General features: G+C 51.7%; 1 protein-coding gene across 2 annotated transcripts; it reads right to left on the reverse strand.

The window, feature by feature from the left end:
* Positions 1–76: 76 nt before the first annotated feature.
* CCDC92B (coiled-coil domain containing 92B) lies at positions 77–23,759 on the reverse strand. Of its 2 annotated transcripts, XM_027518379.1 has the most exons (4): positions 23,505–23,759; positions 11,576–11,728; positions 6,915–6,962; positions 77–3,942 (listed from the first exon to the last, which is right to left on the reverse strand). In XM_027518379.1, exons 2-4 carry the CDS (start codon positions 11,703–11,705, stop codon positions 3,347–3,349), a joined length of 774 nt encoding a protein of 257 aa, XP_027374180.1. In that variant the 5' UTR covers positions 11,706–11,728; positions 23,505–23,759; the 3' UTR covers positions 77–3,346. The 2 variants fall into 2 exon arrangements, with proteins under 2 accessions (XP_027374180.1, XP_027374179.1); XM_027518378.1 differs by lacking the exons at positions 11,576–11,728; positions 23,505–23,759 and adding an exon at positions 7,373–7,478.
* Between the last annotated feature and the right edge of the window lie 1,494 nt (positions 23,760–25,253).

The raw sequence follows: 25,253 nt of genomic DNA on the forward strand, positions 1-25,253 counted from the left end.
CACGTCCTTTCCACAGACCTGTCCAATAAGGTGGTGGGGGGTGGGGTGGAGTGCCCATAGAAAAAAGTTTGACTTCTGTGTTTTTCAGGTATTTTATTAAGAATAAGGCATATGATAGTCACCCCTAAAGCACAGGGCTCTATTTCTGTAGGTGAGTGAATACACTCTGAAAAGCATTGGATTAAAAAGCGCAGCCAACAGAGAACTTGGAGCAGGATCCCTCTGCCGTGCCTGCGGGGCTCCTGCCGGGTGTTTCTGAAGCCTTGCAGGTCCCCTACTCAAGGCCGGCCGCTCAGTGAGACTGCTTAGAGAATCCTGGCTCCACACAAAGAGGAGGTGCTGCTCCACACCCTCTTGGCCTCCTTCTGCTCCTTCAGGGGGACCTCTAGTCTGCTGCTTGTTTTGGGGAAGGGCCACCCCATTTCAGCCCGACTGGTGCCCCAAACTGCAGGCCATTGTGAGCGGGGACAGTGGCACAAAGCCTCAGGCTGTATTGCCCACAGGTCCCAGGCTGGCTTCCAGAATGGGGAGGGGTCCCCACCTGCAGCTCCTGGCTGCAGCTAGGGCCCCTGAGTGTCCGTGTCAACACACCCCTCCCCCAGTGGAATTCGTGCAGCAAAGAGGGGAGAGGTGGGAGGGGGGACAGGGAGAGGGAAGGCAATGTCCTTTCTAGTCATCCAAACTTGTCAGGGGCTCGAGGAGGGGGGTCTCTCCTTTGGCAGGGTGGGTCCCTCAGGCTGGGAGAGTGGGAGGGCCAGAAGCTGAGGGCCAGGCTGGGGAGTTCCCCGCCACCGAGGCCAACGGCAGACCACTGACTCCCAGTCTTATTCATTTTATTTGGCGCCCCGAGGGTTCTGGAGGAGGAAAGCTTCTCATCTATTATTTCCAGGCGAGGGATGGGGAGGGGGCATTTCTGTTAAAATTGGAACCCTGTATTTGCTTTGGACCTTCCCCCAGCTTGCTGAGTGGAGGGGGGAGGGATGGTTGCGTTATTTCCTTTCCCAGGCACCCCCACACCTCAGCTGAGTCAGTGAGTCAGCCACCCCAGCACTCCGGACCTTTCATGGGGGGCGGGGGGCAGGAATCTCCAAGTAGCTCAGGAACAAGAGTCACCTCTGATTGTTGGAAGAGCCACAGCAGGGGAGGTGCTGATGCATCACTTGGGGAGAGGCAGGCAGGCCACCAGGGAGGATGGTGGGGCAGGGGTGTTGTGGTGGCCCCCAGCCGGGCTCCTCGGGTACAGAGGAAGGAAGGAGGAAGAGGCCTATTGCTATAGAGCTGGGGGAGGCCAGCTGGGTGGAGCTATGGCTTTTAGCGGGTGGGTGGGTGGATAGAGTACTTCATCATCTTTGTAGGAGAAGTGACATCACAAAGTCACCCAGTTCACCCCGAAAGTATGGTTGTGGAAGATGAGGGTTTGGGTGGGCGCCTCCAGAAAGACCCCCTTTCCCTCCTCCTTCCCAGGGTCCTAGGCCCCTTCAAGTGAGCACAGCCCCGAGCAGAGAGAGAAGCCTCCTCGGACATGTTCTGAAAAGGAAGGCAGTGGGCCAAGGGTCAAGGGGTCGTGAGTCACCCACACCTGAGGGGAGATAGAGGGCAGAGGTCCAACCACAGAGACTGGGGAGTGGAGAGGTGGGAGCAGGCAGAGCAAGGACCCTAGGCCACTCCCGCGGCCCTTTAGACTGGACAGCACTGTTCGTCCCCAGGGCGCCCCAGTGGCAGACACAGACCAGGCCTGCTTATTGCTCAGTGGTCTCAGCAGTCCTGAGCTAGGAGGGGGCTGCACGTTTGTATGCTCACCGGTGTCCTGCTCCCTCTAATGTATACAGTGAAAGGGGGTGTAATTGGGAATCTTTCCCCCTTTTCTTCATGGGGCCGTGATGGGAAAAGGGTTCATCACCCGCTGGAGACCTCCCAGACCTCTGGGCAACAAGCAGAAGTCTCAGCCCCAGGCAGAGGGTCAGGACCTGCTGGGATGGGGCATCGTGGGTGAGGTCAAGGCCTCTTGCTGCCCCATATCCTCCCTTGGTGGCCCCTGGAAGACCTCACAGGCACTTCGGACTTGATGCACGACCAACAAAAGAGGGATTGCACGAGACGACAGGGTTCTAGGGATTTCTTTCCAGGCTGGACTCGGGTGCGAGCAACGAACCGGACTGGAGCTGCACTTCCCGCCTTCGGTCGTGAGGGGGAGCTGGGGAGAAACGCGTTAGGAGGTGGGGCAGTAGTCTTCTCGTCTGCCACTCCCCAACCTAGACAAAGGGCACTGAACACCCCGCCGCTGTCAGGTCTGATAGGATGCGGGCAGTCCTGGCGAGGGCGAGGCCGGGGCCTAACCTGCGTTCCCACCATCCCCCAGCCCACCGCCCCCAGCACACTCAAACTTATATCAACAGCTGCCACTTCCAAGAAGCAGGGCCCCTCTTCCTGCCTCTGGGTGCAACCAGCTAATTAGGAAGCTGGGCAAAATTAGCACCAATAAACAGGACTAGGGAAACTCCCAGGGCAGCCTTCAGGTTCCCAGCTACCTCCTGAAAACAGTTTTTAACCTTCCATCAGCCCGACTCTGGCGTGTCCTTGGAGTCTACATACCCGGGAAGAACTGAGAATTGGAGACAGTTATCTGCCACCAAACCCATTATGTAATCTTCTCTAAGGGTCTATGGGTGCTAATTTCCAGAAGTTCAAACTTCCGTAAGTCCACACTCCCCCCACCAGAGGCTGTGGGGGAGGCGTCTTCTAAAGTGTTCCGTGCTCACCTGTAGGGATCTATCAGCAGTTGGGGGTAGGGATGTGGGGGAGAAGGTCCAGCCTCTAGCCCCCAGCCCGAACCGCCCCTCGGAGGCAGGCTGGGAGGGAAGGGCGGCCGTGCAGGTCTGGGGGAGGCCGCAGCGGGGAGCTGGAAGGCCTAAGGATCCTAAGGGCCACTCTGGTTCCTTTCCGTAGGCCAGCCCGGCCTCCCCGCTACGGCCAAACGATTGTCACTTTCCTGGGTCAGGGCGTGACTCCAGCCCCGTCCCCTCCCAGTGGCAGGGTGGGGACCAGATAAGGATCGGTACTGAGTCCTCTTCAAGGAAAAAAAAAGTGCCTTCGCTGGGCCCGGCGGAGGAGCTCCCCGGCGGGAGAGGAGAGCTCAAAGCTGCAGCGACAGCTCAAAGCCTCGGGAAATACAAAAGGCGGGGGCGGCTGGAACGCGCGGGGGAGCAGGGGCCGCCTCCGCCCGCTCCCTGGGGGAGGGACTGGCTCTCTCGGCCCCAGGGACCCGCCCCTACCCTATCCGCCCCGGCCCGAGCTGAGTCGAAACCCGGGCCAGCCTTTCCCGGCTCCCCACCCGCCCGCCCCGCGCCTACTCCGGGTCCGCGGGCGCACTGGGCGGGCGGGGCGCGGCTGGCGAGCCGGCTTGGTCCGGGGGTTCCTGGGGAGGCGGCTGGCGCGGGCTGCGGCCGCCGGGCCGCTGGGGCCTCCGGGCGTAGAGGAAGAGCGCGGGGTCGGGCATGGCATCGAGGTCGTCCGGGACGCCGGCCGCACGCTCCCAGGCGGCCCAGTCCCGGCCAGGGCCCTTCGCGGCGGCCTCGGCGGCGGGCGGGCGGCGGGCCCGCTGTGCGCGCCGGCGGATCCGGGGCTCGGTGGCGGCGGCGGCGGCGCCGGGCCCCGGGCGCGGAGTCTGCAGTTTCTGGCGCGCCGCATGCAGCTGGCAGGAGAGGTAGGCGGCCGCCTCGGTGTGCTTCTGCAGCTCCGTGCTCAGCACGGTGGCTCGGTGGCTGCGGCGACGCAGCTCCTCCAGGAAGCGGCGCTCCTCGGTGCGCAGGCTGCAGCGCAGCGCCGACACCAGCGCCTCGCGTTGCGCCACCTCCCTCCGCAGCTCCGCGTTGGCCGCTGCTCGCTCCGCCAGCTGCGACTCCAGCGCGCGGCACTTGCTCTCCAGCTCCCGGGACGCCAGCTCTGGGCAGGGGAGAGGGAGGGGAGAGTGAGAGTCCTCGCCTGGCCGGACCTGCGCCGCTCACCAGTCGTCGGAGCGAAGCCCCGCACCTCCCCGTTTGCAGGTCCCGCAGCGCTCGGGCTCAGTCCTTCCCCTGCCTTTTTCCTCCTCCTAGCTCTTGCCTCCTGCTTGGCCGAGCCTCTAACTCTTCCGCGCAGCCCTTAAGAGCAACCCCTTCCCAGACCAATTATTCACTCCACGACAATTTGTTGAGCCCTGACTCTGTGCGTCGTGTTGGGGATTGCGGATAGGGTGGTGAATAATTCCTCACGAAGCTCTCAGTAAGCACAGTGGGGGATGTACGGTACATAATCATAAAAGAATGTGTAGGTGCGTGTGTGACACCTGCCAACACCACGACTGTCGCAGGAGACTGTGACCTAATCGGAGAAGGCTTCTAAGCAGAGAAATGACGAGGCTAGGATCTGACAGATGAATGGGAATTAAGTAGTGAACAGAGAAGAGAAGGGTGCTTCCTACGGAAGGAAGGGCTTGTGTAAAAGCCCTGGGGAAGGAGAGACACATAGGAACAAGGGGCTGAAAGAGCTGGGAGTGTGAGCGGAAAGGGGAATCAGTGTGCTGTGCTTCCTTCATAAACAGCATTTATTACGCGTTTACATGTTTGTTGTCTTTACCCATGGCACTCGGTTTCAAACCTGGATGTACACTGGAAACATCCAGAAAGCTTTATTTATTTTGATCTTTGAAGCTGTAGCTTGTGAGATTTTAGTTCCCTGACCAGGGATCCAACCTGGGCTCTTGGTAGGGAGAGCACAGAGTCCTAACCACTGTACCACCTGGGAATTCCCTAGAGAGTTTTAAAAAACAGTTTCCTGGGCCCTAACAAATTTGGACTGAATCAGACTCTCCCCGGGTTGGACCAGCACACTGGTGCTTCTTAAATCTTCCCTGGTGATTCTAATACACCCCCAGGGTTGAGGACTCCTGCCTCCTGAATCATAAGCTCCATCTCAGCCAGGACCGTATCCGAGGACTGGCGCACTTGAGTGGGTATGGGGATATCAGTAGCCGAAAGGTGACCAAGGGAAGGTAAAAGGTGACTCTAAAGGGGATAGGAAAATCCCCAAGTGATTTTCATAGAAACTGAGAACAAAGAAAAATAGTTCTTAGGCCCAGTGAGAGAGAGAATAAAAACCAGGACACTGGGGACTCTTCCCTGGTGGTCCAGTGGGTAAGACTCTTTCGCTCCTAATATAGGGGGCCTGGGTTCAATCCCTGTTCACAGAACTAGATCCTGCATGCTGCAACTTAAAAAAAAAATAAAAAAGTCTTGCATGCAACTAACACCGGTGCTGCCAAATAAATAAGTAATATTTATTAAAAAAAAAAAAAGCAACAGCCCGAGGCACAGGGGTCCAGATGATCCCAAAAGCCATTTCAGAGGAAGAACAGTAGGTAGAGTAAAAGCTACTACTGTGCATGCGTGCTCAGTCGTGTCCAACTCCTTGCAACCCCATGGACCGTAGTTGCCAGGCTTCTCTGTCCATGGGATTTTCCAGGCAAGAATAATGGAGTGGGTTGTCATTTCCTTCTCCAGGGGATCTTCCCAACACAAGGATCAAACCTGTGTCTCTTGCATCTCCTGAACTGGCAGGCAGATTCTTTACCGTGACCCACCTGAGAGCCCCCAAAGCTACTGCTGTCACACAACTGTTCTTTCCTGATATCTGGAGACGTGCCTCCCCTTACTCCAAGCGCTAGGCACCAAGAGGTTGCCCACAACTGCCACTTATAATCGGAAGAATTAGTTCAAGTTCATAAGTATTTAGATCTTTATGCATGAACATGCAGGTAATTTGTAGGGCTTCTAACATTCTACTTTAACCTTCTAGCCTTTCCTGTGCCTAACTCTTGGTCATGTAGCTGTTGATCTATAAGGAGCACATCCATATGGCAAAAAGTCCATTCTTAAAACCCTTCTGGCCAAAGAAATACTACTTTTGTGGTTCATTTTAAATCAAGCATTTACCGAGTCCCTCTCCATGTCAGGTAATGTGCTTATACTGGAAGGCAATGGGGAACACCCAGACCTAGTTTTCAGAGATCATATAACCTGGGGATTAAGATCTGAACAATGCAACCCCTCCCATTTGAAAAAATTAATTGTGGCAAAAAACTAAATAGCTAAGTTTACCATCTTAACCATTTTTAACTGTGTGTTAAAAATGGTTAAGGATGTGTCTGCTTGGTCGGTCAGTCATGTCCGAATTCTTTCAGACCCCATGGACTGTAGCCCGTCAGGCTACTCTGTCCATGGGATTTTTCAGGCAAGAATACTGGGGTGGGTTGCCATTTCTTTTTCCATTTTTAGCTCTAAAGTACTATTAATATACTCATATTGTTGTGCAACAGATCTCTAGAATTTTTTCTTCTTGCAAAACTGAAACTCTACACTCACTGAATGCTATCTCCCCACACTGCTCCCCATTTTATGGATGAAGGGATAATCTATAAACAAACACCTTAGTGGAACTGCTACACTCACAAGAAGTCCTGTTTCTGTAAAATGAAGAATTTGCTAATGTGCACTTGTCTCTTTTCTCCTCCTCTGGACTAAGTTCCTTGAAGTCAAAGACCTCCTATTGCCATCATGTCGAATCTTGACATTTAGCATCTTGGCGAGTGTGAACACTGACCATGAGAATCACTTGCACAAGGATGGGAAGATTGGGGAGGTGGGTCACAAAGGAATGAAGTCAGGCACATGGACTTCCTGGAAACCATCTCCTTCCTGCTTTCATTTTCCCAGTTTGGATGGAGACAGGGATGCCAGGCGTGTGCAGTGCTGCCGGTTGCTCACTGCACAAGGTCACCTGGCTGAGTGGGCATGTGAGGCTATCCCCAAGTCTTGACTGGGCACGAAGAAGGCTTGGGTCCTAAGTGGTGGGGAAATGGTGACCAATTGTTCTCTTACCTTGCTGGTGCGATTGGGCCTCTCTCATCTCCAGGTCATGGGTCAGTTCTGGGGGCGGAGATAAGAAAAGGCAGTTGTGTGTATGTTAGAAACAGAGAAAGAGTATGTGTGTGAGATTAAGACTCACAACCCAGTAAAACTGGCAATAAGGATGCTCAGAAATCATCTAAACCACCCCCTATACCTATTTTAATGCAGCCCAGAGGGAAAGAGATGAAAGAGAGGTGTCAGAGGCACAACCGGAACCTGATCTGCCTGATTCTAAGTCCAGAGATCTTTCCAATATAAGTTCTATGTCTTGAATTTGCAGATTAGTTCAACCCTTGTGGGACGGAGGCTTGCTTTTGGGGCTGGTGGTGGGGGAAGTATTTGCCCCTTTCCAGAGGTGGTGTACAAATATTTAACATGCCAAACAATCAGAGCCAGTCTGGAGGACCCCTGCTGTCCAGGGCACAGACCTTTCAGTGTCTATTGGTGGGTCCGGGTAGGGTCCGACTTGGCACGGTTGGTAAAGAATCTTCCTGCAATGCAGGAAGACTTTAGTTCGATCCCTGGGTCAGGACGATTCCCTGGAGAAGGAAATAGCAACCTACTCCAGTATTCTTGCATGGGAAATCCCATGGACAGAGGAGCCTGGTGGGCTACAGTCCACGGGGTTGCAAAGAGTCAGACCCACCAATTCAAACAAAACAAACAGACATTTCTTACCTCCCACTATTTTGGTGGTTTGGTTAGTCTGGGAAGGCTGGAGTTAGTCCTGGGTGGGCTGCCTGGGGACACTAAAAGGGGATTCAGGGTGGTGGCTATTTACCAAAAGCACATGTGTGTTTCACTGGTTTCACAGCCAGTACTGCTGTGCCCAGGTTCTTTTCTAAACCCAAGCCCTGCCCTTTCTAAGCCCCGGTTTTGCCACGTTCCATGGAGGAGGGAGAGAAGCTTCAAGGACAGAGCCACCTAGTGAAGCAAAGCCTGAGTGGCTCTCAGCCTGGTGCTGAGGGCATACGGGTGGGGCGGGGGAGGGGGGTGGGGAGCAGCCAAGGGGCCCCTCAAGGGCACTAGTGCAGGAGCAGTCTCCTCCTCCGCCTGTCCCCAGTTCCCATCCCTTTGAGCCCAGCATGCCCCGCCCCTCAGCCAGCTGAGTCTGATTGTTTTTCCAGCCCACTCCCCACCCCACTGCATCCCAACTCCATCAGGGCTCAAGGGCTGGGAGAGGAGCAGGAGGGAGCCCAGGAGGGGCAGCTGCCTGTGACGGAGGGCACCTCTCGGGCGCACCTGCGTGTACCTGCAGGGACGCAGTCTGTGCCCAAAGGGAGAAGATGTGAAGGCGGGGGTGGGGGGAAGTAGCGGATCCCCGGGTCCACTGTCTGGCAGTACCAACAGAGAGAGACTCACCTTGTGGGCCCTCCGCCTGCCCCTCCTCGCTGCCCTCACCAGGCTCTTCTAGATACCAGGGGCATTACCAGAGGTGCCTTCCCTGGGGAGGCCAACTGTTTCCAGGAGACAGAGAGCCTGGAGTGCCTGGGCCTTTTGCTGTGACCAGAGCCTGAACCTCCCCCAGGGCTTCCTGGGGCCAACCTGGCCCCTCCTCCAAGGCCCTGGGATGTAAACCCAGGGGGGCCCTGGACTAGGTTTGGAGAGTAGCCCGAGGGACTCTGGCTCTGTCACTAACTGCCTGTGGGCTTGTTTCTCCTTAGCCTTTAACCACCAGAGTTGGGGGAGGGGAGACAGAATCGTAGCTGGGCTCCACTCCCTCATCCATCAAATCTCCCTGCTCCCTTTCCAACCAGAGTCCCGGTGATTTAGATGAGTATGCATGAGGGCACCGGCTTTCCAGGCGGCGCTAGTGGTAAAGAACTCGCCTGCTAATGTAGGTGATGCAAGAGACGCAGGTTCGATCCCTAGGTCTGGAAGATCCCTGGAGGAGGACATGGCAACCCACTCCAGTATTCTTGCCTGGAGAATCCCATGGACAGAGGAGCCTGGTGGGCTATAGTCCATGAGGTCACAAAGAGTCGGACACCACTGAAGCGACTTAGCAGGCACACACACTGTGAGGTCAGACACACTGTGGGACCTCGGGCCAGTGACAACACCTCTCTGTGCCTCAGTCTTCTCACCTATGAAAGTGTTCGTCGCTCAGTGGTGTCTGACTCTTTGTGACCCTATGGACTGTAGCCCGCCAGGCTCCTTTGTCCATGGGATTCTCCAGGCAAGAATACTGGAGTGGGTTGCCATTTCCTCCTCCAGGGGATCTTCCTGACCCAGGGATCGAATCTGGGTCTCTGGCGTTGCGGGCAGATTCTTTACTAAGAGAAAAGAAATACAGGGCTCAGTCTAGCTGAGTCAGCTCTTATTATCATCCAAGCTACCTTCCCAACCAGAACACACCCACCTACCTCTCAAGCCCCTTTAATTTAGAATTATCACCCCTTCTTGGGCAGGTTCTTCCCTAAGCCCTGCCCTCCTGGTTCCTATACCAGCCCCTTCTCACTCTTATCCTTTTGCACTCTCTGGATCCCTCTTTAATCTCTTTTTAAAAACATCTCCTTTGTCCTCTCTCCTCTCCCCCTCTCTCCTCCACCCCTTGGAGGAAGGGCCTTATTCAGTCATTTCAGCCCCATGAGTGGCTGCTCCAGGCCAGCCCAGAGTTATTTTTATCTCCTTAATCAATAAGCAAGAGGCTGCAGGCCCATACTTGTCTGAAAAGGAGGGTGGGGGCTGAGAGTGCTCTGTTCCTGCCTGTTACACTTTCTTACAGAGGATGAGATGGTTGAATGGCATCACTGATGCAATGGACATGAACTTGGGCAAACTCCGGGAGATAGAGAGGGACAGGGAAGCCTGGCATGTTGCTGTCCATGGGGTTGTGAAGAGTTGGATATGACTTGGTGACTGAACAACAGCAACCTATTTTCTTGGGATCCTGGCCTGCATCCTGAGTGGAAGGACCCAGGTCTTCAGAATTATTATGAAGCAAAAAGAAATTAGAGAAACAGCTACAGGGTCTTAGGGTTCACTCATGTCAATATCCCTTTAATGTCATTACTACAGTAAAAAAGTGGCATCAGGCAGGAATGAGACGCTGTAGGACATCCATGCCCCCAAGGGCTGGCCTCTGCTGCCTATCAGGCTTTGGGGGAGATGACAAGAAGTCTGGTCTTGGCAGGTGGGAACTGAACCCATATATAGAGCTAGAGGGGACTGTGGTAGCTGAAAGTCAGGACTGGTGGCTTCTCGTGCCATAGACTGAGAAGCCAGCCGGGTCACTAAAACCCTTTGAGCCTCAGTTTCTTTCTGGGGAAGGGGGAGACTCCCATGAGTAAGGGAGGGAAGGGAAGTGGAAATCTGAGTATGCTGGGGAGAGGATGAGTGGAAAGCAGCAGAGGGGACTTCCCTGGTGGTCCAGTGGTTAAGACTCGGTTTTTCCACTGCAGGGGGCGAGGGTTTGATTCCTGGTCAGAGAACTAAGATCCCATAAGCTGCGTGGTGTGTCCAGAAAAAAAAAAGCCACAGACGCTTCATGACTGGGCATGTGGAGCCCTAGGTTCTAATCCTGACTCTGATACATTGTGATGCTCACTCTCTGTCTCTGGGCCTCAGTTTACATATTTGTACAATGTTGAGATTGTGCTGTTCCAGCTGAGACACTGAATCACTGGCTCTAAGGCTTGCATTTGAAGATGAAGGGTGAGCATTTGGGCCAGAGCCATTCCTCTGAGACGGCCATGCAGCTGAGACTTGAGGTCAGGCATGAGGTTTACATCATCCCTGTTGCCTCCCTCTGTCCTGCTTACAAATCTGACTGATTGCCAGGTCCCTCTGTGTCCCACTGGTCCTCCCCTTTCCATCCCCCTTTATCTCTCCCCTGGACCTGTCACTAGTACCCCTGCCTCCCTCTCCCACCAATTCATCTGCCATACAACTGCTGGATTGAGTTTCTTAATGTAGCGTGAGGTTGCTCAAGAACCTTCAGTGGCTCCCTACTACCCAGGAGGACAGGCCAAACTTCTTAGCCATCCTGATATTGGTCAAGGTCTTCCATGTTCTGGCTCCAGCCATATTTCCCATCAGCTTTAAGTAGAGGGTAATCCGGTCAAATAGAACTTTTCATGAACTTTTGACTTACTACCTTCTGGATGTTGCCATGCTGTTCCTTTGCAAAGTTTTCTCCATTCTCATTGCCCCATAATATCTCAGCATGTCTAAATCTTACTCAGCCCTCAGGGAGAGGAAGTGCTTACTCCTTGGGACAGTGTGGGATACTTGGCCTCATCACTTATACCTCAAGCTGAGCATGGACCTGCCTATGAACTGTCAGCTCTCTTTATTTTTTGTGTATCTCTTTTAATAAATTTATTTATTGATCATGACACACAACACGTGGGATCTTAGTTCCCCGACTAGGGATCGAACCCGCGGCCCTTGTGATGGAAGCATGAAGTCTTAACCACTGAACCACCAGGGAAGTCCAAGACTGAGGGCTTTTTAGGGCTGGGAGGTGCTTGAACGTTCCATGTGTCTCACTTCCCCAAGACTCAATTTCTTCACCAAGAGAAAGGGGTGATGAACACCTGCCTGGCTTAGGGAGGCTGAGGGCGGACACCCCATCAGAGACAGTGCTGCTGCTGACAGTCGCCCCCCAGCATCCCTCCAGGCCTCACCCGAGCAGCGTTTCTGCAGCCTCAGGATCTCCAGGTGCAGGTCTCGCAGCAGGGCCATCTGCTCTTTTTTCAGGAAGCTGATGTGGCGTTGCACGCTCTGGATCTGATGCTCCAGGGACACGGTATCCATGGCAACCCAGGCCTGGGCCCCACCTGGGGAGGATAACAAGGTGAACCCACATTTTCCGGGCCCATCCACCCTGTCCACCTTCAGATCCTTTCAGTGATCTTCAATCTGGGGTCCTGCTGTACCAGGTAGAGGATTCTGGCCCTGAAGTCACGTCCCCTGTATTTACCCACTGAAACATCTGAAGCAAGTGGGTGTGTTGGCAGGAAGTATCATTATTCCCATTCAACAGATGAAGAACCAGAGGCTCAGAGGGAACGACTTTAGTTCCTTGCCCCCATGAAACTTTAGCCTCTTCTATATCTCAGCAAGGAAAAGGAACGGAGCAGCAAAGTCAGTAAAGAGAGACAGAGATTGGGTTCTAGTCTGCTTCTTAACCAGCTGTGTGACTTCGGGCAAGCCCTCCCCTTCTCTAGGCTCTTGGTTTTCTCTTGGGTAAAATTAGGGGATTGTAGAGAGGGTGATTCCTGAACCCTCTCCAGCTCTGCCCTTGATGGTTGTTCAAGGGCAACCATCAGTTGGCAGGACTGATGGTTAGAGGGCTTACCAGGTGACTCAGTGGTAAAGAACCTATCTACTAATGAAGGAGATGCGGGTTCAATCCCCGGGTCAGGACAATCCCCTGGAGGAGGAAACGGCAACCCAGTCTAGTATCTTGCCTGGAAAATCCCATGGACAGAGGAGCCTGGTGGACTACAGTCCATGGGGTTGCCAAGAGTTGGACACGACTGAGTGACTGAGTACGCACTTGATGGTTACAGCACAACCCTCCTCCAATTCAATTCCATTTCTTTGACTTAACCTCAACCCAGGGCTCTGGGCTCTTCTAGGTCACAGAGGAAGAAGGTCTGATGAATGTTTCACTAGCACTAATTCTGCGGGCTGAAGGCAGGTAGTAGAAGCCCTTTTCCCAAGGGGAGTGGGGGAGGGTGATAGGAGACCCAAGGCGTAGATCCATGGTGGAAGCTCTGACACTCTGATGGGAAAGGAAGACTTACATCCCCGAATCCTAATGATGGCCTGGCTCTCCAGCGCTCCCTCTTCTGACCCTGCCCCATTTCCCCATGAGTCTCTTCTGGGATGATCAGCGTCTTGGGAAAGCATAGGCAGAGGGCAAAAACAGGAGGCAGAGGGCAGCGGAAGCTCAGACCTCTGACGTCCAGGTCTCAGAGCTCATGCCTCCTCTGCCAGGGACTCCCAAAGCTTGTGGCGGCCTTTCCTCCACCTGCCCTAGGAATGCCTGGCCAGGGGAGAAGAAAACCAGCTGATGGATTGTTCTGTTCAGCAATGGTTCCTTCATACAGAATTGCTGGTAAGCCTCTGCAAATCCAGCTTGTCCTTGGTAGAAGCACAGCCAGGAGGACTGAAAAATGGGAACCTCACATTCACAGGTTCCTCTCTTGGGGCCCCCTGTCCTTGTACCTCCAAGGCTTTCCCAATCCAACCAAGTGAGCTTTCATGAAAGCTGGGTGGGGGCGTTCTTTGGTTTGTGGGAATCACTGGTTACATTTACTGTCCGCTCTGCTATGTTTAGGGAGCATCATGCACATGAATTTACTTCTGCCAACCGCTCTTCAGTGGGCACCACCACCTCCGTTTCACAAAGATGCAGGCTCAGAAGGGAAGCGACTCGTGCCAGTTCGCACGGCCAGTGAGGGACAGCAGATTCAGTTCTCCAGCCAAGTCTTTTGAATCCAAAGCAGTTTCCCAGTATTTACACCAAAAACAGTCCTGGGTTTGAATCCTAGATCTTTCGGTTCCCTGCTGTGTATCTTTGGGCAAGAAAGTTAACCTCTCTGAACCTTGCTTTCCCTTTCTATAAGATGAGGCTACTCATAGTAACAGTCCTGGGATGATTGTGAGGGTTAAATGAAAAAAGAAATTATAGAGCATGTAGCAGAGGACCCGGCTCAATCAACGCTTCATCCCTTTTCCTCTCTGTCTAACGTGTGAGGAGGTTAATCCCTGCCCACATTTGCCATTTGCTCATCATGCGTTCATTCAGTGATCTAACATTACCAACCACTGTGCTGGGTACAGGGACACAGTGATGAACAAAGCAATATTCCTGCTTTCTATTCTCATGGAGCTCACAGGGTGAAGAGGAGAGAATCAAACAAATAAATAGGTGCATTCAACAAACAATAAGGACTTCCCTGGTGGTCCAGTGGTTAAGAATCTGCCTTGCAATGGCAACGATGCAGCTTTGATCCCTGGTCGGGGAACTTAAGATCCACATGCCAAGGACCAACCAAGCCCACAGAGTCTGTGCACTGCAGTGAAAGATCCCGTATGATGCACTGAAGTTCCTGCCTGCTACAACTAAGACCCAATGCAGCCCAATAAATAAATAGTAAACAAACAATACAAATAAGTTAAAAATGACAACCTATAAGAGCCATGAAAGAAATCTGCAGAGTAATGTGTAAGAATATAAAGTGGGACCTAGTTTAAATTAGGAGTCAGGGAAGGTCTCCTTGTAGAAATGATTTTAGGCTGAGACTTTGTGGCAAGAAGGATTCCAAGATGGTCCCCAAGATTCCCAGCCCCTGGAAGACACAATCTCCTATCTTATCCCCATTCCTTGGGTGTGGGTGGGATTGGGACTATGACGGGTTTCACTCTCGTGATTAGGTTATATGGCAAAGGTGAAGGATTTTACAGATGTAATTTTACAGAGATCTCCAATCAGTTGACTTTGAGTTAAAAAAAAATCAGATTATTCTGGGTGAGGCAGGTTCAAAGGGCTCTTGCTGTAGGAAGAGATCTGAAGCCTGAAGGATATTTGGCTGCTGGCCTAGAAGCAGGAAAGGCTTCCCAGGTGGCTCAGAGGTAAAGAATCCTACTGCCAATGCAGGAGATGCAAGAGACACAGGTGCAATCCCTGGGTGGGGAAGATCTGGATTAGGAAGTGGCAACCCACTCCAGTATGCTTGCCTGAAAAATTCCACGGACAGCGGAGTCCATGGGGTCACAAAGAGTCGGACACAAGTGAGTGACTGAGCAGGCATGCACACTAGAAGGGAAACACTGCCCAGCTGTGAGAGAGCCTGTGGAGGAAGCCACAGCAGGACCTGAGCGAGGCTTCTAGTTGCTGAGGACGGTCCCTGATTGACAGTTAGCAAGAAAACGGAGACTCCAGTCCTACAGCTACAAAGAAGCAAATTCTGCCAACAACCAATAGGATCTTGGAAGCAGATCTTTTGTTAGATGAGTCTTCAGAGAAGGATGCAGGCCCACCTTGATTTCAGGCTTGGGAGACCCTGAATGGAACACAAGTAGAATGTGCCAGACTTCCCATCATTGGAAACTGTGAGATAATAAATTGATGCAGCAATAGAACACTAATACAGACTTGAAGGAGGAGGAGGAGTTAGAAGGGTAAAGGAAAGAGCATCTCAAACAGGGAACAGCATCTGTAAAGCCCAGAGGTAGAATAATCATGATAGCTTACATTTATTGAGTGCCTATTATATGCCAAGCTTTTTTTTTTTAAGTTGATTTATTTATTTGGCTGTGCTTGGTCAGTCGTGGCATGCGGGATCTTTAGTTGAGGCATGAAAACTCAGTTGCAACATGTGGGATCTAGTTCCTTGACCAGGGATTGAACCCAGTCCCCCTGCATTGGGAATAAGGAGTCTTAGCCACTGGACCACACTGGAGAAGTCCCCAAGCTTTGTGTTTAAGTGTTTTATGTGGTCTTGAGCAATGGAGACATGGCCACTGGTGGTGAAATTTGAAGTGTAAAGTATTAGGGGAGAGTCGCAGGAAGTGAGGTTTCGCAAGTGAAAGATCTCCCAAGGACTTGTAAACTATGTTAAGAGTTGTGGATTAATGCTAAATGAATTGGGAATCTATTAAAGGACTTTAAGCAAGAAATGAACATGATATGATTTGTGTTTTTAAAAGATCATTGGAAAAAAAAAAAAAAAGATCATTGGAGGGCAGATTAGAGGGGGCAGAACGAACAGACTGGGAAATGGAGCAGTTACCAAGGTGAGAGATGATGCAGGCCTGGACCTAATGATGGAGGCAGAGGTGGAGAGAAGGTCCAGGTGTATTCTGGGGGTAGAACTGGCAGGAAGACGGAATAGGCTGTATTAGATCATGCTCATGGGGAAAGGGACGTCGTCTAGGATGTCTCCCAGCTTTCCAGTCTGGGAAACTCAAGTATGAAGGCACATTTACTGGATCCTTCCTATTTCTTCATCTTTCCCACTGGACCTCTTCTATAATCACTCCCTCCATGACCTCATTCAATCCCATGGCTGTAAATGCTATTGGATTGGCCAAAAAGGTTGTTCAGGTTTTTCCATAGCATCTTACTAAGAATCCAAATGAACTGAGTAAAAAAAAAGAATGAAATATTATGGCCAACCCAATATTTATATGCTGACCCCCAAATTAACACCACCATTAACTTCTTAACACCACCACTTAGGTGTCTAATAGGTCCCTCAGACTTAACTCTCAATACTCTCAAGACCATTCCTCAAGTCTCAATACTGAACTCTTAGGATTTCTCCTCCAAGTCTGCTCTGACCAGGTGATTGCCATCTTGATAGAGGGAACTCAGTTGGTCAGGCCAAAAACCTAGGAGTCATCTTTGATTCCTTTCTTATACTTTACAGCCAACTTGTTTGCAAATCCTGTTATCTCTACCTTAAAAAAAAAAAAAAAAAACCCTAAGGACTTCCCTTGTGGTCCAGTGGCTAAGCCTCCATGCTCCCAATGCAGGGGGTCCAGGTTCGATCCCTGGTCAGGGAACTAGATCCCATATGCCCCAACCAAAAGTTTGCAAGCTGAAACTAAGACCTGGGGCAGTCAAATCAATAAATAAATACATTTGTTGTTGTTTGAGGCTTCCCAGGTGGCTCAGTGGGTAAATAATCTGCCTGCAATGCAAGAGACACAAGAGATGTGGGTTCAATCCCTAGGTTGAGAAGATTCCCTGGAGAAGGGCATGGCAACCCACTCTAGTATTCTTGCCTAGAGAATCCCATGAACAGAGCAGCCTGGCAGGCTACAGTCCATGGGGTCACAAAGAGTTGGACATGATTGAAGCGACTGGGCACTGTTGTTCAGTCCCTAAGTTGTATCCGACTCTTTATGACCCCATGGACTGCAGCACGTCAGGCTCCCCTGTCCTTCACTATTTCCTGAAGTTTGCTCAGATTCATGTCCATTGAGTGGGTGGTGCTATCTAACCATCTCATCCTTTGCTGCCCTCTTCTCCTTTTGCCTTCAGTCTTTCCCAGCATCAAAGTCTTTTCCATACATACACACATATGGGCTTCCCTGGAGGCTCAGATGGTAAAGAATCACCTGCAATGCAGGAAACCCAGGTTTGATCCCTGAGTCAGGAAGATCCCCTGGAGAAGGGAATTGACAACCCACTCCAGTACTCTTGCCTAGAGAATGCCACGGACAGAGGAGTCTGGTGGGCTACAGTCCATGGGGCCACCGAGAGTTGGACATGACTGAGTGACTAACACACACACACACACTCCATACATACAAATAAATACCTATACACATATTTAAAAAAATCCTAAATCCAGTCAAGTCTCACTGTCTCCATCCCTGCCATCCCTCTGGTGAAAGCTGCTCAGTCGTGTCCGACTCTTTGTGACCCCATGGACTATACAGTCTATGTAATTGTCCAGGCCAGAATACTGGAGTGGGTAGCTCTTCCCTCCTCCAGGGGATCTTCCCAACCCAGGGATCAAACCCAGGTCTCCTGTGCTGCAGGCAGATTCTCTACCAGCTGAGGCACCAGGGAAGCCCAAGAATACTGGAGTGCGTAGCCTATCCCTTCTCCAGGGAATCTTTCTGACTCAGGAATTGAACCGGGGTCTCCTGCATTGCAGGCGGATTCTTTACCAGCTGAGCTACCAGAGAATCCCACCATCCCTCTGGTATACCCCTGCAATGGCCTCCTTCAGCGAATCTGATGACATCTCTCTGACCTCAACCAAAACCCTCCCATCTCACTTAAAACCAAACCCAAAGTTCTTCTGAAACCCAGTCACCTCTGGCTCTGTTTGCCCTCATCTCGCACTGTTCAGTTGCTGGCTCTACCCCAGTCACTTTAGCTTCCTTCCTTTTTATCCAACTTGCCCACCACACTCTAGCCTTAGGGACTTTGTCAGTGCTGTCCCCTCTTCCAGAAAGGTGCTTCTCCAGGATATCCGCAGGGCACATTCCTTCCCTGCATTCAGGACTCTAGTTCAGGGCCCTCTTCTGATTTGTTGTTGTTTCGTTCTTCAGTTATGTTGGACTCTTTGTGACCCCATGGGCTGTAGTCTGCCAGGCTCCTCTGTCCATGGGATTTCCCAGGCAAGAATACTGGAATGGGTTGCTATTTCCTTCTCCAGAAGATCTTCCCGACCCAGGGATTGAACTCTGGTCTCCTGCATTGGCTGGTGGATTCTTTACTGCTGAACCACATCTCTGATTACCTGATTTAAGACAGAACTGTTGCTCCCTGGTGGTCTAGTGTTTAGGATTCGGCGCTCTCACCGCCGTGGCCCGGGTTCGTTTCCGGTCAGGGAAGCCTTGGGCTTCCCTGGTAGCTCAGAGGTTAAAGCGTCTGCCTGCAATGCGGGAGACCTAGGTTTGATCCCTGGGTTGGGAAGATCCCCTGGAGAAGGAAATGGCAACCCACTCCAGTATTCTTGCCTGGAGAATCCCATGGACGGAGGAGCCTGGTGGGCTACAGTCCACGGGGTCGCAAAGAGTCGGACACGACTGAGGGACTTCACTTTCCTTTGTGGTTCAGTGGTTAAGACTCAGCTTCCACTGCAGTGGGTGTGGGTTCGATTGTTGATTAGGGAATTAGGATCTCCCATAGGGAGTGGCACAGTCAAAAAAAAAAAAAGGAAAATAAAATGATATAGCGTTTATATATATAATAGAACCATTGGGAATTCCCTGGCGGTCCAGTGGTTAGGACTCCACACTTGCACTGCTAGGGTCCAAGTTTGAGCCCTGATGGGGGAACTAAGATCCCACAAGTTGTGTGTTGCTGCCCAAACAAACAAGCAAACAGAATCCGCTGTCATTCTCCATTCCCTATTTTTTTTTTCTCATGAACTTACCATCACATGAATATATCACATTTTTGCTTATTATCTGTTTCCCCGGCCAGATTGTTGGCAATATAAGATGAAGGACTGTTTTGTTTCTTCCTGTTCCCTAATACCTGGCATAGACTCTGGCAAATAGGAGCTACGGAGAAGACAATGGCACCCCACTCCAGTACTCTTGCCTGGAAAATCCCATGGACGGAGGAGCCTGGAAGGCTGCAGTCCATGGGCTCGCTGAGGGTCGGACACGACTGAGCAACTTCACTTTCACTTTTCACTTTCATGCATTGGAGAAGGAAATGGCAACCCACTCCAGTGTTCTTGCCTGGAGAATCCCAGGGAGGGGGGAGCCTGGTGGTCTGCCATCTATGGGGTCGCACAGAGTCGGACACAACTGAAGTGACTTAGCAGTAGTAGCAGTAGCAGTAAGTATACATAGAATCCATGAGTGAGTGAATTTGTGGGGCTGGGACAGACTGATAGAGAAGCAGATTTACAGAAAAGGTAGGTTCCAGCCCGAGACATGTTAGATTTGACATGCTCAGGAGACCTCAAACAAGGACAAATAGATGTCAAACAGACAGTCAGTAATCTGGTGCATATCTGGTGAGAAACAGGTGAACTATGTTTGTGCTATTGTATATCTATGCTGTGATGTGTGTGCCTCTGTGTCTGTACATATACCTGAACCTGCGTGCATGCCTCTAGGAGTGCACGTATGTGTGCGTGTGTGTGTGTGTGTGTGTTTTGGGGGGGGGGTTCCTGCTTTTCTTGCATCTGTCTCTCTACTGTCATGCACCTGGAAGATGAAGGTGTGGGGACCTATGCTTAGGATGAAGAGAGAAAAATGTCTGTTCCCTGATGCTGAAATGCAAATATTTCTGGAGGGTAAAGCCCTCTCCACACAGCCCTGGAGAGCAGACCCTGGCCACGGTGAGAGACTGAACCAGCCAGCTGTTTCTGCACCTTCCCAGAAGGACTTGAGTGTTTGCTTCCAACCAGGTAGGCTGTTCTTCTCAGGGCAGATATTTGGGTCACAAACGATCTTGGCAAATATTCTTTCTTAGACGTGATTGTTTAGTTTGTTTGGGGGAGGGCGGAGGATAGGGTGAGGAAGGAGGAACCAGGGACGACACAGATTGCTGTGTTGCTGGGGAATCACAGGCGCTTCAGAAGGCCCAAGCCAGGAAAATGTCAGATTTTTGCAAAGATACGCAGTGCTGGAAGCTCCAGGTTTCAGAAGATGCTCTTGCCTGAGGACTTGGTCCAGGCCAGTGGTGGCAGATGACGGGTTAGAGTTCTCAGTGCCATCTTCTCCCCACACCCAGCCTGAGATGCTCAAACTCCCAGATTAAAGTGCTTGGTGAGAAGGGTCCCTGGCGTCTGCCCACCATCCTGACCACCTCAGGGCCTGCATTGTTTCTTCTGCCCACCTTCTCCTGCCCACCTTCTCCTAGTGCACCTAGTTTTCATTGAATTTTCTAGTTTGATTAAAAAAAAAAGTTCATTTTTAAGAATTGTCATCAAGAATAAAAACGAATCTGTAATACAAGATTCATAATTTATAGAGTTAACTCCAAGTACTGTATTAAGAAAAACTGTTTTTTTGGCCACATCATGTAGGATGCAGGATCTTAGTTCCCTGACCAGGGATTGAACCCGTATCCCCTGCACTGGAAGCATGGAGTCTTAACCACTGGGCTGCCAAAAAAGTGAAAGTGTTAGTTGCTCAGTTGTGTCCGACTCTTTGCAACCCTATGGACTGTAGCCCGCCAGGCTCCTCTGTCCATGGAATTCTCCAGGCAAGAATCTGGAGTGGATTGCCATTCCCTTCTCCAGAAGATCTTCACAACCCAGGAATTGAACCCAAGGTCTCCTACATTGCAGGCAGATTCTTTACCATCTGAGCCACCAGATTCCAAGTATTTTTGACATGCTTCTCTGTTTGAAAGTTACAAATATTTTTCCCTCTTGGTGAAGTTGGTGGGAGAAATCTCTCAGGTCCTCAACCATCAACAAAGTCTGAGGCCCAGGAACTCTGTGACCTTGGCACAATTCTAACTTTCTAGGGCCAGGGCTCCTGATCTCTGAAAATGAGTTCATTTCCTGCTTACCTTTGCGGAGCTTATGGGTATCCCTTCCTTCTTCAGCTATCTGCCTACCACAGACTGGACAAGGAAGAAACTGTAGTTCTCTCTCCTCTCCAGTTCTTAGAGCTTGTTGAGTTGAAAGAACCACAGAAAGTACAGAATCATAGCACTCAGGGCTCAAAGAATCATCTCAAACAGTGTTTTTCAATTTGCTCCATAGAACCTGAGTTCTGTAAAGGGATCTCAGATGTTGCCAAGAGGTTTGAGGGCAGAAGACAGGACTGGAAGCTTTGCTGTATTTATTCCTCTCTATATGATGGGCTTGTGCATACAAATTCATTGGAGAAAGGGCCTCCACTAACCAAAAGTTTGAAGACCACTTATACAGCTCAATTCTTCCTTGAGCAGCTGACTTCCTCCTTTCCTTAGACCTGCTTCCCTTGGTCTCTGCTGCCCCCATCTCTCTCTCAGGCAGACACCATGGCTGGGAGATGAACCAGAATTGAAGCCTCTTGCTTTCTGCTTACATGGAGTTTGTGTTGTCTGCCACGCTGCAGCCCCTGACTGTTTCTCTTGACCCAGTTTCAATTTCATACTTGGGGTTTCTTTTCTCTTTGGGACTGAAAATATTTATTGAGTCAACACATATCCTTGTACTTGTTCTGAACACTCAAATACCTGTATTTTGTTCAGATTCTTTAAGTATGCATTCTTGTTTCGTGTTAGTTGCTCAGTCATGTGCAACTCTCTGCAAACCCATGGATTGTAGCCCGCCAGGCTCCTCTGTCCATAGAATTCTCTAGGCAAGCATACTGAAGTGGGTTGCCATTCCCTTCTCCAGGGGATCTTTCCAACTGAGGAGAATGTTAAACTATGTTTATCATTCTTATAGTCCAGGCAGGTATATTAGATAAGATAGCCACGGTAATATATGGATAAATAAATGAATTAGTATGTTCTTTATTTTTCTTGGCTATCATTCCTCTTCACTACCTAACTCTTAGGTTTGGAGTAGGAAGGAGAGCAGGAACTCAAGAAATCTTTCTCAGACATGGATACACAGACAACAATATTTATTATAATAATCATCAGGGGAATTCCCTGGTGTCCACCGTTTAGGACTCTGAGTTTCCACTGGAAAGGGCCTGGGTTTGCTCTCCAGTCAAGGAACCATGCAAGCCATGTGGCTAAGTTGAAAAAAAAAAAAAATCAGTGCATAGGTAATAATACCTATATAATAACAAAAAATGGGTGACACTGCTCTTATTTTATTTTATGACTATTAACTTATTTATCTTTTTTTTTTTTCTTTTGGCTGTACCAGCCAGCTTGCAGAATCTTAGTTCCCGGAACAGGGATTGAACCGAGGCCCTCAGCAGTGACAGGACTAAGTCCTAACCCGAACTCCGTAATAACTCACTGATCTTTACAGCAACCCTGCACTGAAGGTTCTATTAGTATATCCCCTCCATAGATGAGGAAGCTGAGGCTCAGAGAAGTTAAGCAGTTTGCTCAAAATATACAACTACAGTGCCTGGTAACTGGAAGCACCCCACTGGGGGTTCACTCTGGCATTTAAGACCCTTCACAATCTAAACACAGTCCACATTTGCAGTCTGAACTCTTCTTTCAGATTCTACCTCTTACTGCTAGCCATGGACATCCCCTCACTATCGCCCACCCTGTTGCTGCCTCCTGAAACCTGACCCATCCTTCAGGGCCCTGCTCAAGTGCTACCTTTCCCATGGAGCCTTCCCTGGCCCACCACACCAGGCTGGCTCTCCTTCCTTATGTTCCCAGGTATTTTGCCTTGTATCACACTTTACTGTGTGTGTGTGTGTGTGTGCTCCTGTGCATGTGCAAACCTGGCTTCTGCTCTAAGCCATAAGCTTCCTGAGGGCAGGGCTTCACCAAGCCAAGGCAGTACACGTATTAAAAAATAATTACTCCCCCTCCCCCCAAGTCCTTGGCTCTCCTGGGGACTTGCCTTGGGAACAAAAAGTCAGCCCTTGACAAATGTCTGGGACTCTCTGCAGGGTGGGGGTCACTTGGCCAGTTGTGGAGCCACAGTTCCGGGGTGGAGGTCCTGTGGTCTTCCCCAGTCCGGGGCCCTTCCTCCCCGCAAACCTCTAGGCTATGGCTCCTCTCTCCACTGAAGATCCCTGGAGCCCCAACCTCGGTGGAGCTGAAGATCCAGGGACACGGGGAGTGGGATGCCTGGGGAAACTGGAGCCCCCACCCCCTCAGTCTTAATGTTCTGCCCTGCTTATACCTCGCATATGACTCCCAGCGAAGGCAGTGGGGGGATGTGGAGACTAAGGAGGACGGGGAAGAGAGGTACCCAGGGAGGACAGGGAAAGGCAGGCGGAAAGAGAGATGTGTGCGGTGGCAGAGGGCAGGAGGTGGCTGTGGCTCCACCTCGGGCCGCTGTGGACTCTTCGCCAGGGCCAGGAAGGGTCGGAGTCTGGGCGGCGGAGGACAACTTCTGCCAGCAGCCCGCGGGTCCTGTCCGCCTCCCGCGCTGCGGTGCGCAGCCCAGCGCCCGCCCTCCCGGGGGAGCAGGAGCCCGGGTCGTGCGGTTCCCCACCCGGGCGCCCACCCCCTACGCCCCCCGGCCTCCTCACCTTCGGGACCTGAGGGAGCGACGGGCCAGCGGGGCCCCGAGTCCGGGCCAGGCTGTGTCGGGGGAGGCGCTCTTCTTCCCCGCGCTAGCTGCGCCCGGGTTTCCGCAGCGCCCGCCGGAGCTGTGGCGCCATCAGCTACTGCGAGGCTGCCGGGCGATCGGGCCCGGGCTCCGGGGGGCTCCCGGGCGCCGAGTGCGCGGGGCGGCGGGGGGGGTCCGGGGCGGGCTCCAGGCGTAAACACCCAGCAACGTGACCGGAACTGGCGAACGAGCAGTAGGGGGGAAGGCGGGGGGCGGGAGAGATAAGGGGGGAGGGGAGGGACCTGGGACTGGCGGGGAGGGGCCGTGGGCGGGGCGGGGGGAGGGGAGGCAGGCTGAGCGCGGCCGGGGGAGGGGGAATCCTGGGAGTCCCGGGAGCCCCGGGAGCCAGGCCTGAGGACCCCGGCGGGCTGCCGAACTCTCGGAGCCGCCTTTGACTGAAGCTGGGAGGGAAACCCGGGGAACCCGCCGCCACTTGGAGAGCAAGGGCGCGGCGGGCGTATCAGCACCGTGGACAGCGCCCAGGCCGGCAGGCCGCGGTCCGCTCCGCCCCTCTGCCCACCCGCTGGCGTAGAAACCTGAGCCAGTTCCCCACCCCACCCCACCCCCCGCACCTAGTCCAGGGCAAGGTTGGGATTGGGGGGTGCGAACTGACCAAGTGTCAGAACATCTACCCTGTGTCTCAGATCTCTTACTAGCTGTGTGACCTTGGGTGAGTCACATCACTTCTCAGGGCCTCAGTTGATGAGACATCCTCTTTCCCTCTATTTGCGGGTCCCAAGAGCCAAGAGAGAGGATCCTTTTGAAACCCTAGAGTCCAGAAGATTGGAGTTGATCCAAGCTTGGGAGGCTTCTGGACTGCTTGGCTTCTATTTCTGGGTCTACCAATACCTTCCTCCTTCCAGGGCCCCAGTCTCCTCATCTGTAATATGGGATGATGATGGTCTATGCAGCTGATAAGATCTTTGGGTTGTCCTGAGGATTAAATAAGTTAATACATGTTAAGTGCCTGAAACAGCGCTGAGTGCTCCTTATGCATTCGTGCTCATGATGGCAAGGGACCAGGTGGCACTGAGTGAGCGGCAGGTGGTTCAGAACTGTCTCTGGGTAAGTCATTTCCATCCCAGCCTTAAGGGACTGGAGGAAGGGACTGAGGGGCTTCAGACTAAAGGGCTGATCTGGCTTTTCCCACTCTGTTGCCAGCCAAGAACATTCCTCCCTACCCTCCTGGGCCAAATGTCCAGAGAAATCTTCTGCCTTTGTCTCTGGAATTGCGGGACCTTTGCATGAGGGCCTTGAGGCAGGCTCCAACAAATCATCGGCCTCAAGATCATCCTGTGTTTTCTCTGTGGATCTCTTTGCTCCGTCTCCTTCCTGGTCAACTTTTTTTTTTTTCACATTAAAACTTTACTTTTCAAAAAATTATTTTCTAAACTTTTTATTTTGTATTGGGTAAAGCCAACTAACAATGGTGTGATAGCGTCAAGTGAATAGCAAAGGGACTCAGCCATACATATGTATCTATTCATCCTCCCTCAAAGTCCCCCCTCCCTAGTCAACTTTTAAACTTAACTGGACTTGAGTGTCAGTGGATGAAAGTTTTAGCTGCTCTTGGCCCCCCAAATTGAAGAAATCACCCTCTTAGTTGGCTTGACAGGCAGTGGTGTTCAAAGAAAGAAAGAAAGAAAGAAAGAAAGTGAAGTCACTCAGT

Source organism: Bos indicus x Bos taurus, chromosome 19 (assembly GCF_003369695.1).
Source record: "Bos indicus x Bos taurus breed Angus x Brahman F1 hybrid chromosome 19, Bos_hybrid_MaternalHap_v2.0, whole genome shotgun sequence".
Classification (NCBI taxonomy): Eukaryota; Metazoa; Chordata; class Mammalia; order Artiodactyla; family Bovidae; genus Bos; species Bos indicus x Bos taurus.